Source organism: Serinus canaria, chromosome 11 (assembly GCF_022539315.1).
Source record: "Serinus canaria isolate serCan28SL12 chromosome 11, serCan2020, whole genome shotgun sequence".
NCBI classification, from domain to species: domain Eukaryota; kingdom Metazoa; phylum Chordata; class Aves; order Passeriformes; family Fringillidae; genus Serinus; species Serinus canaria.
Genome location: NC_066325.1, coordinates 1,552,773 through 1,568,038, shown reverse-complemented (window position 1 = coordinate 1,568,038; position 15,266 = coordinate 1,552,773). Strand labels below are relative to the sequence as shown.

The following is a 15,266-nucleotide window of genomic DNA, read 5'->3' as shown; positions in this document are numbered from 1 at the left end:
AAAAAAAAAAAAGGTCTAACTTTTAGTTACTGAATCTTCCTTCAGTCTCCTGGGAAGACTGTAATCAATTTATTCATGGATCAGGCTAACAAAATGTGATGGGCTGTGTCCAAAATCCATAAAAGAAAAGGACAAGTATTTCTTGGTGAGAATTAACATTGGAATCAGTATTTTCCTCTTCACAGAAGTGGATTTAAAAATGACTTATTTAAAAAAAACAACCAAAACCAAACAATCAACAAAACCTCACAAAAGCAACCGCAATAAAAAACCAAACCAAAACCAAATCCCACCAACCAAAAAAACCCCCAAAAACCCCAAAACCTAACAACCCCAAACCTCCACCCACACTCCTCCTCCCCAAAGCTTCAAACAAAATCACACTTAAATCTTCTGGGTAGCACTGTTTTACTTTTTGGCCTGGAAGCTTTACAAAACACTGAACACTGAACACTGAATTGTTCCAGTAAAGGAGTGTCCTAGGGTGACTGACTGTGTTGCAGTGTGGATTCTTTGATGCACTCCTGTTTATTTATTCCTGACTTTTAAGCCAATACTCCATGCACAAAGGTGTCTCAAGCATCTCGTTGTACTTGAGAAGATTTACATTCTCAGTGCTTACCTAAATTTCTTCTGCTTCCTTGATTCATCCTCTCTGAGGATTAAAGGAGGGCCAGGTGGGGCTGCTCTGCACATGCTGCACATGTGGCATTTGCCCTTGGAGGGTCCTTTGTATCCTGGTGCAAATCTGGAGTGAGGCCACTCAATGATATTATTTCTGGCCAGAACTGTACCCAGTGAACTTCCTTAGCAGAAGGACAATGAGTGGAACCAGGTGCTTGCTGAGCAGAGCATCCAGTTTTGTTCTGCTTTCCAGCATACCAGGCTGTTCACCACCACAGCAGCTGAGATGCTCTGCTCTTCCTTGGTATCCTGGAAGTGACTCTGTCAGATGGAAACTGAAGACTTGAGGAACTTCAAACAGAATCAAGTGAAAACAGAGTTAGGTGGAGTAATGGACAGAGTGTTCAAAGGATAACAGAGCCTCTTACTTCAGTCAGAATCTAAACCAGCTACTTGGAAAGGTATTTAAATTCCTTGGAAAGATCTTTTGAACTCTTTAGTGTCACCTGTCCAAAAATCACTGCACAAGTCTGAACAAGTCCACAGATAAATGGAAAAGCTTGGTAGGAGGGAGAGAGCCCTTCAGGGAGGTGAGAGCAGTGTGAACTTACCTGAGGCGCCACTTTCCATTCCTGTCTGTGGCTTTGAGGTCATGGAACTTCTGGCATTGTTCCCACAAGGATTCATCCACTCATGGGGTTGGAAACTCCTTCTCAGGCAGGCCCAGCAACTCCAGGTGGCTGAATGAGGGCAGGGATTGGGCTCTGGGGGCTTTGGAAGCAGCTCCTCCACGGGACACAAGTGATTGTGATTGGAAAGAGGTGTCTGAGGAAATCAGCACTCAGTTAAGGGCTCCACACTGCAGGTGGGATGTTGTGCTTGTCTCCTGAATTGCAGAGAGTGCTCCTGGCACCCTTTTGATGTTGTCAGTTGAGGAATAAACAAGCAAACAAACAAAAAAATCAAAAAGCCAAGCTGAATTTTCCCCAACGTGCCCCAGAGCCTGAACTTGGTGCAGTATTTGTGGCAGAATATGGGCAGAAACTGAGTCAGCTCCTTCCATTCCAATCCAAACTGGCTTTGAAGTAATTGTTTTAAATCTAATTTTCTGAAATGATATCCCTAAAATACAGAACCATGTTTTCTTTCAGTCATGGGAACAGATCTTTTTTAATAAAAGGCTGGGATCTTACAGAAGTGCTTGACCTTGGAGCAAACTGCTTTGAAATAATCAGAGCCATCAAGGACTAAAAAGCCTGTAAGGAAATTCTGTGGGCAGGCACCTCACTGCAAGCTGGTAAAGCAGTCCTGAAGCAACTAATGAACATTTTGTATGCTACCTGTTCACTTTAAACCAACATGGAAAAAATTACCAGAATACCTCAGTATATTTTGGGTGTGTGAAGGATGAACCCGAAGGGGACTTTCTTGTTTACAGGGTAATTGGTTGCCAAGAGAGAGAGCACTGAATCCACAATGTCTACTCAATAGTTAGAACAAATTCTTGGTTAAATTTTTTCATCTCATGCCCTAAGGAAGAGGTTTGTCCTGTGGCTGGTCCCCAAGGCTGGCTCTGAGCTGTGCCCCTTCCCCAGTACAGATTTAGGATTCCTGAAGTCACAGTCCCTTGTGCTGGGCAGAGGCAAAGCAGCAAAATCAGATCTTCAAGTAAGTAAAGACACCCAATACTTCTATTAAAAGAAGTTTAATCCAGCATGGTTTCTAAATATTAACCACGTCTCCAGCTGTGACATGCAGTACATTTTTTAGTAAAAAAAAAAAAAAAAAAAAAAGAGAAATACAAAACAAGTATAAAAATGAGCCCAGGTCCCCTGAACATCACAGTGTGTGCCAGTAAAATATGACAAGGGAGAGAAACACAGGATTTGGTACAGGAAAAGGTCCAAATAAATCTTTCTCATAAATCAGAGACTGTCCCATTTAGAAGCAGCCACTTGTTTTGCATTGATTCTGTCAGTGGTCAGGGAGCAGGAGATGTAGGAGCTGCCTGCTGGACAACTCTGAGCCTGACCAGCACCCCCTGATCCCTGCCAGCTCCTCTGTCCTGCTGGCAGCTGCCACAGGAAACTGGAACCCAGGTGCTGATTTTATTCCAAAGGAAATCTGCCTTTATTGTTTCATCCCTGTTTTTCACTTACTCTGTTAGTACCATCTGCTCTCATTTTAATCACACCTGTTCTGGTACTGTATTCATTTTTAAAACATCCATACAGGTCTTTTTGCCACAGACCTGTCTGATGCCACCTGTGAGGAGCGTGCCAGGCTCTTCCCAAAATTTTACAAATGGACACAGATATTCCATGGTAGGTTGTGCTATCTGTGAAAACAGCTTGTACATTCTAAGGGCTTTTTCCCTGGAATGCAACACCACAAGATAAATCACATCCTTCCAGGGGAGAAAAACCAACCCAACCCACCCCACCCAGCCACACCGAAAAAAGGGGGATGGGGAGATGAATTCATTGCAGACATTCTGCAGTTTGGGGTTGGTTTCTTGGCCTTTTCACAGTAGGGAGGAGGCGCTACCTTCCTGGGGCCTGGGTGCATTCAGTGTGGCAGCACCAGTGGCCACTGAGCAGGACATCAGCACTGGTGCCTGGGGCACCTGCAGGTTTCACCAGGCAGGTCCTGCTGGGAGGTATTTGCCAAGCTTGCCTTCCCTGGCTGTGCAAACACTCCCAGGGTTTCTACAAAAACAGGACAGGGCTGCCCAGAGCTGCCTCACCTGCTCCATCCCATCCTGCGGTGAAAATGCAGCAGAGGGGATGTGGCTCCATCCAAACAGCTTAAAACAAGGGATACTGAATGTCTGATGAGCCAGCTGCCCTGCAGCACCATTATACTTTGAGGTTTGCTCTTGCTGCAGATTTCCAGTTGTCACTTTTGCTTGTCACAGATAGACAGGAGATACAAAGGTATTGAAACCAATGTGTTAACTGTAATCCTTGCCTTCAGTGCTGGGGAGTATTCAGACTTTGGATAAAGAAATACTGTTAGTTAATCAAGAAAAAAAAAAACAAACAGGCGTCCAAACCTCTCCTCTTTGGTACATCAAGAAGTATAAAAGCTCTAAGTGTTAAAGGTTTGGAATTATGAAAGCACATTAAAAGCGGTAAATGTTAAAAATGCTGTTCCCACTTACTCGGGACATGGATGTGCTGAGTGGAGAGGGGCAACAGAGAATTGAGCTGTGTTGTTTGGACAGATCTGCTGTAGGATCTGTAGTTGCCAAGGAGTGTTCAATGGCACTGGGAGTGGTCTCCTTTTCCACATCACTGCCCTGTCTATGCTCTGGTGATTCCATAAACAGTGAGGTGGAAAGGGGCTGAAATGAGGGGATATTTCAATTGGCAGTGCATTCAGCAAAGAGGAAAGTGCTTGATCATCTTCCCTTCATGCTTGGTGGTGTTTGGTTCTTCAGTCTGAGTCAGAGTCGGAGTCCTCATCTGAGGGGTGAAACAAGGAACAAAAGTGAAAATGCAATCTGGAAATCCCCCTCAGCTGTGGCTCTGGCTGGGACAGAGAGGCTGCGCTGACAGAGTGTTCATTCCAGCAAGGCTGGGAATGAACACCTCTGTGAAATGACAGCTCTTGCTGAGGAGATGGGACCTGAAATGGTGTTTGAAGGAGTTGGGAGATGCTGCCGAGAGGCCCTGCTGGCATCCTTGCTGCTCTGGGCACTGCTGTGTGCTCAGCAGCCCTACACCTCTGAGAGCCAGAAGCTCTGAGATGTTGAGAAATCCCAGCAGGCCCACAGAGCTCCATCCTTCTGGCCTCAGCACTTAAGAGCCCCTGTGTAAACACAAGTTTGGGCTGCAGGGCTGAGCTCTCCTTGGATGGCCACAAACACCAACACGAAGCTGTGTGACTGCCCTTCTGTGAGTTTATGTATTTGTGCCTCCATCTCCAGGGGAATTAGATCTAAGCTGTACCCCAGTTCTGCACCCTTGCCACCTGATCATCTTCTGAGGGCAGTTCAGTTTTTAGCTTTTACAGTTTGTTTCCTGTTCCTTTTATTCTTTTTTTTCCCTTTGTCTCTCTTTTCAGTCTAAAGCTTGGAAAAACACTTAACATTCTACTAAAATCCCCAGAAGAGACAGAAAGTGCTGCTGTTCACCTCCTAGGATTCCATACACACCTTGGGTGTTTGATTTTGCAGGGGTTTTAGATGGGGTGTTTTGGGGGGATTTGGGATATTTTCTGTTTGTTTTTAAGTGTGGAGCAGTCTTTTTAATCCATGTGGGTGCAATAAGGAGTCACAGAGACATGATGCCTGATTTGGGCTCCTGGAAACTACAGAACAACTAACCCAGTCCTGACCTGAACTGGCTTTGAACACCCAACGTCTTTTTACCTTCTCCTAAGTGGATCTGTCTGATCTGAAGAAGACTATAATAAAAAAATTGATAGCAACTATTTGGACATAAAAAGCTGTGGAAAAATGGATGTTATTTATAAGTTTCAAAAAAAAAAAAAAAAAAAAGGTAGAAGTTTGCTTGTTTTTACAGCAAGACATTTTAATAGGGAAAGAAAATCTGTGCTGCATGGTGATTTCTATAATTGGATCTGGGACTTTTCAAAGTTAGATGTGAAATTCTGAGAAACTTCACATTCCTGGCTTGCAGGTTATCTTCATAAATCACTGGAATTCCATTTGCAGCTTCCTAACTGAGCAGAGCTGTGACAGACAAACCCAAGAATAGAAACTGCTCTTAGTGAACAAGAGTTCTTGCTCCCTGCAAAGGGTGAAATGGAGAGGGAAATCTCACACTGCAGCTCGTGTGACAAGCAGGGAATTTTACCCACCTTCTGTCTTGTGCCCCTCAGGGGAATCGGAGCTCCCTTGCTTGAGGAAAGTGACCAGGTCATTGAAGGTGATGTAGAAATCAATGGCAAACACGATGGTGGCTGCAAACCCAAACACCTGAAGGGGCAAAATAATGCTCTCCTTAACAACAGCTCCAGTCTGTCAGGGACAAACCAAACCCAACCAGACCCACACAGGAAAAACTCCATGGTTTTTTGGCCCGTGCCTTTCCAAAAAGGCAGGGAGGAGAAATGGTTTGGTATCACCTGAATTACAGCTGCTTTGGGAGTCTGAGAAGTGACCAGGGGTGTTTTATCCCTCCCGCAGGCTGAAGCCCTCTTGGGCTCTGGGCACATGCTGGACATCAGCACCTCCTGCACCTCCACTGTCCCAGGGCACCTCTGCCACCAAGGAATCACCTCCATTTTTCAGGAAATAATTTTCCACTTGTTTGCAAGTAGATGTATCTATTGCTGAGTGAACTAGACAGATTAAAATGATTCTGGAATTCTCTCTCCAGTGTCAGCAGAGTTGTGCCAAGCTGGGTGCTGGTCTAGGAGCCTGGGCTGAACACACTCCATTGCTCCATGGCTCACTGCAGGGACAAAGATTAAACAAGATTTGGGTTTGTATTGTGGGATGGTTTGGGAAGGGCTGCTGGCCCACACCACTGGGCACTGTTCTTCCCAAGCTTAAAAAATTGTTATGCAAATTTTATTTATGTTGCATATATTATTGATGCTTAGAGTCAAGTTGCAGAGGCAGGGGCTGTATTGTATTTCTGACCACAAAATGCTGACGGGTGAAGGCTCTCTCCTGGGCAGTCCTTGTACTGGAGGGTAAAATGACACTGCTCTTGTTTCAATTCATCCAAGTAAAACTAAGCAGGAGAAGCAGGAGGTTGAAATTACTTAATTTAGACTGGCCTTAGCAGTTACAGGTTTGAGTTCTTTTTTTTTTATCATCATCATTATTATTATTCCCTCCATTCAAGGATCTTGACACTCCTTGCAGGAGCAATTAGTAAAATTAAAAAGCAGAATAGGTGCCTTCCCTAAGGGTACAGTTAACACTGAGAAGCTCTGTTAGGGTGAAAAAACTATTCATTGGTTCAAGACATATTTTTCTAAATAAGTGACCAGTTCTTTGCTTTAGGCAAATTAATTCTCAGTTAATTGGAGAAACTCCTATGACTTGCAATGGGGTCATATTTGAACTGTTTCTTAAGTACATCCATGTACTGAAGTGTACTCAGCTCACCACAGCACTCAGGTGGAAAGCTCATCCTACTCACCCCTGCTGCTTTTGATGCTCCATCGCTGTATTTTGAGACAGCAGCAATTGAAATGGCAAAATAAATGATGGCAGCGGTGACACAGCGCAAGAAATCCTGTGGAAGAAGCAGTGGTGCCTTCTCAGAGTGGTCAAGGATTTCCTCTAAAAACCATACTGGAAACTAACACTCAGCCCCTCTGTTGTTGCATCAGTGGCTTTGCTAGCATGTGACCACAGCCTGGTTTGCTGTAGAGGAGGAACTGCTCATCTGTGAAACAGTTCTAAATTAGAGAAGACCTGAACCTTGGCATAAACTTCTGCTCTTAAAGATGCTGGGATAAATCCTGCTGCTACCCTGCCTGTGCCCTTCCTTCAGCCTGGGAAGGGATGTGTGGGGCATCTGCCTTGGAGCACAGCAATGGCTTCAATGGAAAGATCATTTGAAATGCCTCAAAAACCTTGTGCAGAACTCCTTTGAGCAGAACTCCTGTGGCACCAGAGGCTCAGGAGGTCCCAGCTCTGTGGGAACAGGTGCCTGTCTCTCTGTGGATGCAGGGCTGTGTGGTGATCTCCAGGGAGACCTGTCTGTGCAGCTCCTCATTCAGGAACCATATACCTGGTTTAGTGTTGCAATGATCTGTACTTCTGGTGTCCACTGCCAGCTCCACCAGCCTGCCCCAGGAGCCTGTGCCTGCTGTGATCCCTGGGAATGTCCTGCTCAGCTGTGCCCTGTCACACCAGCAGGGATGGCTCTGCAGTGAGCTTTAAACACAGAGCTGTGTCCCAGGGCATGTGCAAATCACAAGGGCTGCAATAATGGTACCCTCAGCTCTGTTCACAATTAGCTCTTTTGCTTTTCCAGAACAGATGGAGGAGTAAGATTTGTCTCAAAGCACAAATCCTGCAAGAAACCTGACTCCTGTGAAGTCAGGACAAGGTCAGTTATCTACATTGTGTGCCTGCAATATGTTATGGTAATGGCCATAATAAACACACAAGTGCCTTTTTTGTCTTAGTTCTGGAACCAGATGCATGTAGAAAATGGGAAAATGATGGAACAGAGATTACCAGCTGAGAGCTGTGCACAGTCATAGCCAAAGTCACTGATACTGTTTTATCTTACCAGTGGCCTTGCTGAAGTTATTTTTATACACTGAGAGCTCAAATTCAAATCTCAGTGCAATGAACTACTGAAGGTACCAAAAGAGAATCGAGATTGATAAGATCAGCAGGGTTTTTTGAAGTATTTGTACTGCAAGGCAGCTGCTCCCTTTGCAGTGATATTTGAGACTGCAGGGACATCCAGTGGCCAGGGCTCTCCTGCATCCCCAGCACCGCCCCAGCAGCCACTGGGCTCTTTTGTGAGCATGAAGTGGCCAGAGTTGCCCCTTCCCAGAGCAGCTCAGATTGTCTGTAGGTGTAACTCTACCCGAGATTTAATCACAGCCTGACAAAGTCTGCCCATTATCAACAACACACCTGTTTCCCCCTCTGCAAAGGGGGCAATAAGGAGTCCCCAGCACTCAGACTTGGGCTGATGCTGGCCCTAAGCCATCTGCTTGGAATTGGGCATGCATTCTGTGCTTTGATAAAGCCGTGCTTTGTGTCAGCACCCAAAAAGCTGCAGTGCAGAGCAGAGCATAATTTAGAGTGTTCTGGAACCTTCTGAAGCAGAGGCAGCAGGGACAAGTTTCTAAGAGGACAGTAAAGTTGTTACAGTCACCCTGAACTCCTGCCCAGCCCCCTTCCCTCTCCTCTCACTGCACAATTAAATCTGAAGGTTTCTGTTGCACATCTCACTTACCGCCAAAGGCCAGTGGACTCCTTTAAACTTCTCATTAAGCTTGGAGGCGTAGGCAAAAAAAAGAAACAATGCCAGCAGAAACTCTAGGAGTGGTGCCATCATGAAAGAAGCTGCTAGAGATGCAATATAGCAGATAAAGATGATAAATGACAGCACCTAAAGTAAAGGGAAAACTCGTAGTTATTTGCATGGAACAGCAGAGCTGTAGGCAGCTGAGCAGCTTTGAAGTGTTATTTTCCCTGTGTATTTCTGTCAGTGCTGCTACTGCTGCCATAGCTTCAGCATCCTACTTTTTTTATTTTTCATTGGGCCAAATGATTTTTCTTGTTCAGCACAGAATAAATCTGAAGTAAGGGTGTTTGTTTCCATGTGTGTGAAATCGCTTTTCCGGAGCACTGGGTGGATTTGCACCTCTTGAAGTCAATAATTTGCTCTGGACTGTAAACAGCTCTGACAACATAATTCTGAAAATAGAGTGGGGTGTTGCCAAGCAAGCAGAGCTCTAAGCTTTCAGCTGTGACAGCTCTCATTTGAAACCCAAATCAGTGCTCAGACAGCCTGAAGTAACTCAGCATTTATAATCTTGGAGTTGAAAGAATAAAGTCTGCTGATGATGGATAGAAAAGGGCCAAGAATTAATTGTTCTGTGACTTCTGGAAGCGTCTGGTTCCAGTTTTCCAGCGTGTCAGCTGTTCTAGAGAGTAACAGGACAGATAACTCCCATAGATTTCTTTTATCTCTATAATGTTTCCTAACTCTAGTAAATAATAAAAAATGGCTTTTTTTTTTCCTCACTAAATTGAAATACCTTTAGAATATGGCTCAAAATACAAAGTTTCACAATGGGAAAACAACTGAAGAAAATGCATTTTCACCTAAACCAGGCAGTACCAGAGTGCTGTCCAACACTCCTGGACTGTATTTGTATAAGTGGATGGTGAGGGAGTCATGGAGAAGCTCAACACCATTTTCAGTTGCTGTACTGGGGGCTGGTCACCTCCAAAAAGAGGCTCCAGTCCTCCTGTTTAACTGCCTTGCCTGGGAACTGCTTGCTGTTTCAATCACATTAGCCTGAAGTAACAAAAGTAGGCAGGATGCTGAATTACACATTACTATGTACCAGTTTACACCTGGGCTGCTCTGTCCAGCCTTTACTCCTGGAGACAAATCTCTGCCTTCCCAAAGCTCAGGGACGCTTTTGGTCAGCACAGACTGAGCATTAGATTACAAAGATTTTTTTAAACTTCTAATTCCAAATCAGGACACTGACATTCTCACTCACACACCACCAAAAATAAATGGATTCTTTTTCCCCAGATGGCACATCTAAAGGCAGATGTAGCTTCCTGCGAAGGTAATCAATGCATGTGCCTCATTAAATTGCAGCTCTGTGGATTTCTTTGTTTCCTGCTACCATGGGTTCCTGGGGACAACCTGTACCTCAGAAAAAAATCATGATTACAGTTGACTGATAAGGCTCCTATAATTATTAATTAGTAATACTCCTTTAAGAAGTCATTCAACCCTTAAATACATGTATCAAATAACCCTTTTATGTTTAGGGGACAACTAAGCAGTTCAATCCCAATGAAATAATTTCTTGGTCTAATTAATTACCAAGCCTTTATTCTTAGCCTGTCTTTTGGGGAAAGCAGTCAGTGCCTGAGCAGGATGCTAACAGCTGGAATAAACTGTTTTCATCCATTAGGACTGGCTGGTGAGGTTAGAGAGGATGTGACATTTTTAGTAAGGGACTATATTTATCTTAAAGGTCTATGCATTGTTCTTGTTTCACTGGGTTCTAAGAAACTCAGCTGGGATAGTTGATAGAGTTCACTTCTGCACGGGCCTGCTAGCTGGTAGTATCTGCCCCATTTGTTCATGTTTACCCCATTCTGAGTTGTTTACTGCTCACATAGCCTCTCTGCAGGTTTTTCTTATTTTCATGAAGTGGAGGGAGTTCATTCCCTGTATCTCATCCTTAGTGTAGTATTTTCTTCCTATGAGCTAAAAGTGGTAAGAACTTTTTGAAGGGAAGTGGATTTATCAGAGCTTGACAACTCCTAAGAGGAGAGAGGACTTCCTTCTTCCCACCACAGCACCTATTCCCTTCCCACCCCAAAGAACAAAGACTGCACTTGCTTTGTGAATCCGCTTCACTTGTGTTTCTGGAACGTAATTTAGACACAGTTCTATGTCTTTTTGGAATAAAAAGAAATCACCATCTATACATTACATTTTCTTTTTGTCCTGGTGTTGAAAAAACATCTTCCTTTTTGTGGCTAAAGGCAGGTGTGTGATGGCTGAGCTGCAGGGGTGACCAGCAGCATGGAGATGGGTTCAGGGCAGGTCCCACTGACCACAACCCTTCCAATGGCAGATCCTTAGACTTGAACTAAACCTAGTGATCTCTTAAGAAAGGATTAAATGCAGTGTTAAATAATACATCCTACTGGAGCAGCGAGGAGAGGCAGAGAGGCAAATTTCAGATATGTAAGGTGATGCTGCACAGCAGAGATCCCTTTGATCTCGATTCCCTTTGCGTCAGTAACTCCTGTGCTCTGCTTTTGCACTGAGAAAAAAGCTTTCCTGACCAAGTGTAAAGTGAAAGGAAGAGCCTTTGTGGTCTGCTCTTATCAGTTTTATGGCAATTTGTGCCAGGGAAGGCTCCTGCTGACTCCTTTCAGGCCTGGGCAGGCATGAGGTTCAGACATGAGCTGGACTCAGGGTGAAACAGGAGCTATTCTGTGGCAGGAACACACCAAGGAGCCCCTGGTGCTGGGGTGCCAGGGGATCCCTGCTTCTGTGCCAGGGAAGCTGCTGAAGAGACAGAGCACTTCAACTTTCTAACTGGGTCTGACCCAGAGAAGCTGGGGAAAGATTAGTTGTTTATTTTAAAATCTGGTTACCAAGCCAGTCACTTGTTCAAGCCAAGCCCTGCATGAGTGGTAGATGACAGCAGTGTCCTGCTGCCTGCTCCTCAGCCCTGAAGGTCAGTCACTGCACTCCCACCTTCCCACCCTCAGTGGTGAGATTCACTCCAGCCTGTCCTGCTCTCCACTTGTCAGCATCCCCTTGGGAGGAGAAGTGCACCTCTAGGCACACTGAAAAAAAGGCACCTTTCGATTCACAAGAACCCGATTGATTTCAGTAGATTACTGATGGTATTTGTAAAGGGGAAAGACTCTGAAGACTGGTAACTGGTCTGCAGTTAAACATCATTCCTCATTCTGGAGGCACTCAAGATTTTATGTGAAATAAATGTCTACAAAAGAACAGACCAGATTTTGAGAATGAAGATTTGAAAGATGGTATTTTTGGATACCTTCATTGGGGAAAGGCTGGAAAGCACAGGAGGGGGAGGGAGGCAGAACTTGGAAAGAGCCAGAGGATGAGGAGGAAGGAGGTGCCTGAGGTCTGTCAGGTGATGACCATGGCACTGCACCTCGGTACTGCACCTCGCTCTTTGTTTTTTTTTTTTTTTCTGTCTCCTGTAACTGCCCTGACATGGATTCTAATGCCAAACTTTCTTGGTAGCTTGGGAACAGCCCTGTGTAATACAAGAGCCCACAAATTGTAGAGTTTTGAGATGTTTCTCATTTCTCCTTGTGTAGAGTTCATTTCCTCTTCTGACAGCTGGAATGCACAGACTCCTTGAGCAATATTGGATATTACCTATAACAGTCTTTTCTGAATTACAGAAGTGAGCAGATGCCTTTTCTGACCACTTAAGTGCACAGCCACTAACTCAAGCATTTGATGTTATCTTAAAATTTTAAAAATACACCTCCCCTCCCACAATACAAAGACTGCAGTGCCAGTCTGTACTCAGAAATAATGACACCTACCTACGTACTTTTCCAGAATTCAAGTCTTCATGAAAAACATCTTGCAAACTGAAAGGTGCTCTAAAAACTCAACAGCACCTTTCAGAATATACCCTGACCCCTCCAAGGGCTGTCAAATGTTCAACTGCACATCACATTTGTGCAGCTCTGTACCTCTTTTCCTGGAGCTGTGTGTTTCAGGGTCACTTCAGAGAAAGGTCAAGCAATGGGACCTTGTTTTTGTTAGAGCTCTGTATCTGTGCTTAAAAAAAAAAAAGGCACCCAGAGAGGAAGTCTGTAAGTCTCCATGCAGTTGCAAGTTCATTTTAGCACTTTCAGAAAGCACTGCAGCTTCTGGGAGGAAAAAAAAAGCAGCAGTGTTTTATCAGTTTTGTCAATTTGTATTTACACAGCATTTTTCTCTTCCCCTCACTTGGGATTGCACCCTGAGCACTGAGAGCAGCCGAGTCTGAGCTATTCCTGAGCTGCTGATGACAGGTTGGTGTGACTGCTGCCAGCTTTACTGAGAAGGAGTATCTGCATGCAGGAAGCTCTAATGCAGCAAAGAGCAGGACAGGAACCTTTCATAGCCTGGCAAAAAAATAATAAAAAATCCTGGCAAAAAAGCAGCCTGACTGTTCACAAAGCACCTTTTATGTACACTCCCATTCACACAAAACCCTTCTTGGGTATTGTGTTTCAGAAAGTAACTTTCCCATTTAATTCCATGCAATTATTACTTAATATTGTGTTGCTTGCCTTCTTAGAGTGGCCAGGCATTACAAAGTTATACTTTATTGTACAACCAGCTTGCAGTTCAAGGCCTAAAAAACAATCCTGACAGTGGTTAGAGAGCACAGTGTCCCTGAAGGGAGGGAGGCCTGAGCAGTGCTGAGGTCATGGCAGCTCCAGAGGCATTTGTCTCCTCTGAGGAAGGAGAGCAGATTTGCTGGAACCCACTGAGAATATGGGGATCCTGGGAGGCATCACTGCACCAGCTCCTCATCTCCTGCTCCCACCCCCCTCCCCAGGAAAGAACAGCCTTTGCCTGAGGCTTTACGAGTGGGTAGCAGGGTCATCTTCTGGACAAAAGTGCGTTTTGTTCTTGTATTCTTGTCAGACAGACAAAGTGCATCACTCAGTGGTCTCTGCTGTTCAGTTACTACTTCTCTGCTGCACTTGTTGAGAGGTGAAATTCCTGCTTCCTCCAGAACTGGCTGCAGGAGAGGCCTTCTGGCTACAGACCCTGAGAAAGGCACAGGGGAGTCTTCCAAGGCCGGTTTACACCGAGCATCTGGAGTTTCAGATACGAAGGTCAGGTCAGAGGAGACTGAAAAGACAGGAGAAAGACAGGAGAAGAGGAGAGAAACAGGCACAATGATTTCTACATCCTTTTATGTCACTACAAAGGTGGCACAACTTTACCTATTCTCACTGCATTTTTATAAAAATGAAAGAAAATGTAGTGCCACTGCACTCTGGCTTCAGGAGACAGGAGATGCCAACTAAAGCAGCCACAAGGGCTTGAGTGGAACAGCCAGGTGAGCAGCAGAATCCACAGCTGGGGATCCTGCCCAGACAAGCTCTGGTGCCAGTGTGAGAGTGGCTATTAAATGGTTCCAACACAAGACATAGGGAACTGAAAACTCATCTCTCGAAGGGTGGAAAAGAGAAAGGATGAGATGCTGACCTTCAACACAGCAGCTTGAGTGCTTAGGAAAAATGAGTAGCTTAAGAAGAGTGTTAAAATGTGTGGAAGAAACTATGGCATGGGGGGGAGAATAGAGAGGAAAAAAGAGTAACCTGTAAGATAGAAAATGGAGGGAGCAAGGCAGTGAAAATAAACAGGATTAGAGAGATAGTAAAGCTTATAAATGCATTTGATGCTACGCTTCTTTGTCTTTACAGATGTCCCAGGTGGCATAAAAAATTAATCAGGCAGGTTAGTGGGGAGGTGGAGTGGATGTTCCCCAGAGGCCCCATACAACCCCGACTATTCTGGGATTCTGTAGAGATCAAAAGCAACAGGGAATGGGGGCAGGATATCTTCCTTATCTGAATAAAATTTGAGATATTTAAGCCTCTACCTGTTATCAGCTCCATCCCCAGCCTGGCCTGTTCTAAGGGAGGCACCCAGATGCCCAGTTTACATGGGTACTGCACCAGAGCAAATCACATCTGAACATCCATAAGATTCTCTGTGTGGAAATGTTATTTTCAAAAACGGCTCAAGAGCTGCAGAAATAAGTACATTTCTGGGGAACTGCCAAGATGCTGAATAAAGTGACATTTGTAACAGTAATGAGCACCCCACTTTGCTTCTGAACAAAAGGCACTGCTCAAAAAGTGCATCCATGAATATAATTTCCATACATTTCTGCAGAACCCAACCCCACCCCACATTAGCACTGTGTCAGAGGAAAAATTAAACATTCAAGATGAGAAATACAAAGCTAAAGATGAAACACAGATTTAAACCATGATAGATTTAACTTGGACTCATCTTCAATTATTTGGCACTGCATTTCTCTAATTGTGTACAGGCTGCATTTACTCTGGGGCCTGTGTTGTCTTCAAGGGTTTCTTCTGGCAAAGCTGAGACAACTGGAGAGAAACTACTGCTGCCTCTTGTCTGCCAGGAAACCACGTCCTAAGCACGTGGGCTTAGCCTGCAAGGAGCACAAGGAAAGCTCTCTGCAGATGGGATTTTAGAGCTGCTTTCAGCCAGCCAAGCCCTTGGGAAGCCCCAAGTGGCCTTACAAAGGATAAACCCCTGTTTTGTCAAGACAGAGCAGTTTTTATTACTCCAAGGAGGCATCATCAGTACTTCTCTATGACAACAAAAGGGTGAGTCTGATCCCATGACCAGAACAGTATTCCTTCAATATGTCATCATTCTGAGATGTTA

General features: G+C 44.7%; 1 protein-coding gene and 1 long non-coding RNA gene across 2 annotated transcripts in view; one reads left to right on the top strand and one right to left on the bottom strand.

Annotated features, from left to right (window-relative positions):
* Nucleotides 1-3,958: 3,958 nt before the first annotated feature.
* The window catches only part of CMTM3 (CKLF like MARVEL transmembrane domain containing 3), a 13,295-nt gene continuing 1,987 nt past the window's right edge, over nt 3,959-15,266 (bottom strand). The window contains exons 2-5 of the mRNA XM_018920761.2: nt 8,532-8,687; nt 6,747-6,842; nt 5,452-5,569; nt 3,959-4,091 (exon numbers count right to left, since the gene is read on the bottom strand). Coding sequence (XP_018776306.2) covers nt 4,063-4,091; nt 5,452-5,569; nt 6,747-6,842; nt 8,532-8,687 — 399 coding nt within the window. The 3' untranslated portion in view covers nt 3,959-4,062. The remainder of the gene's footprint in view (nt 4,092-5,451; nt 5,570-6,746; nt 6,843-8,531; nt 8,688-15,266) is intronic.
* LOC127060031 (uncharacterized) overlaps nt 13,730-15,266 on the top strand; it is a 4,225-nt gene continuing 2,688 nt past the window's right edge. The window contains exon 1 of the long non-coding RNA XR_007778553.1: nt 13,730-15,205. This is a non-coding gene — a long non-coding RNA (uncharacterized LOC127060031). The remainder of the gene's footprint in view (nt 15,206-15,266) is intronic.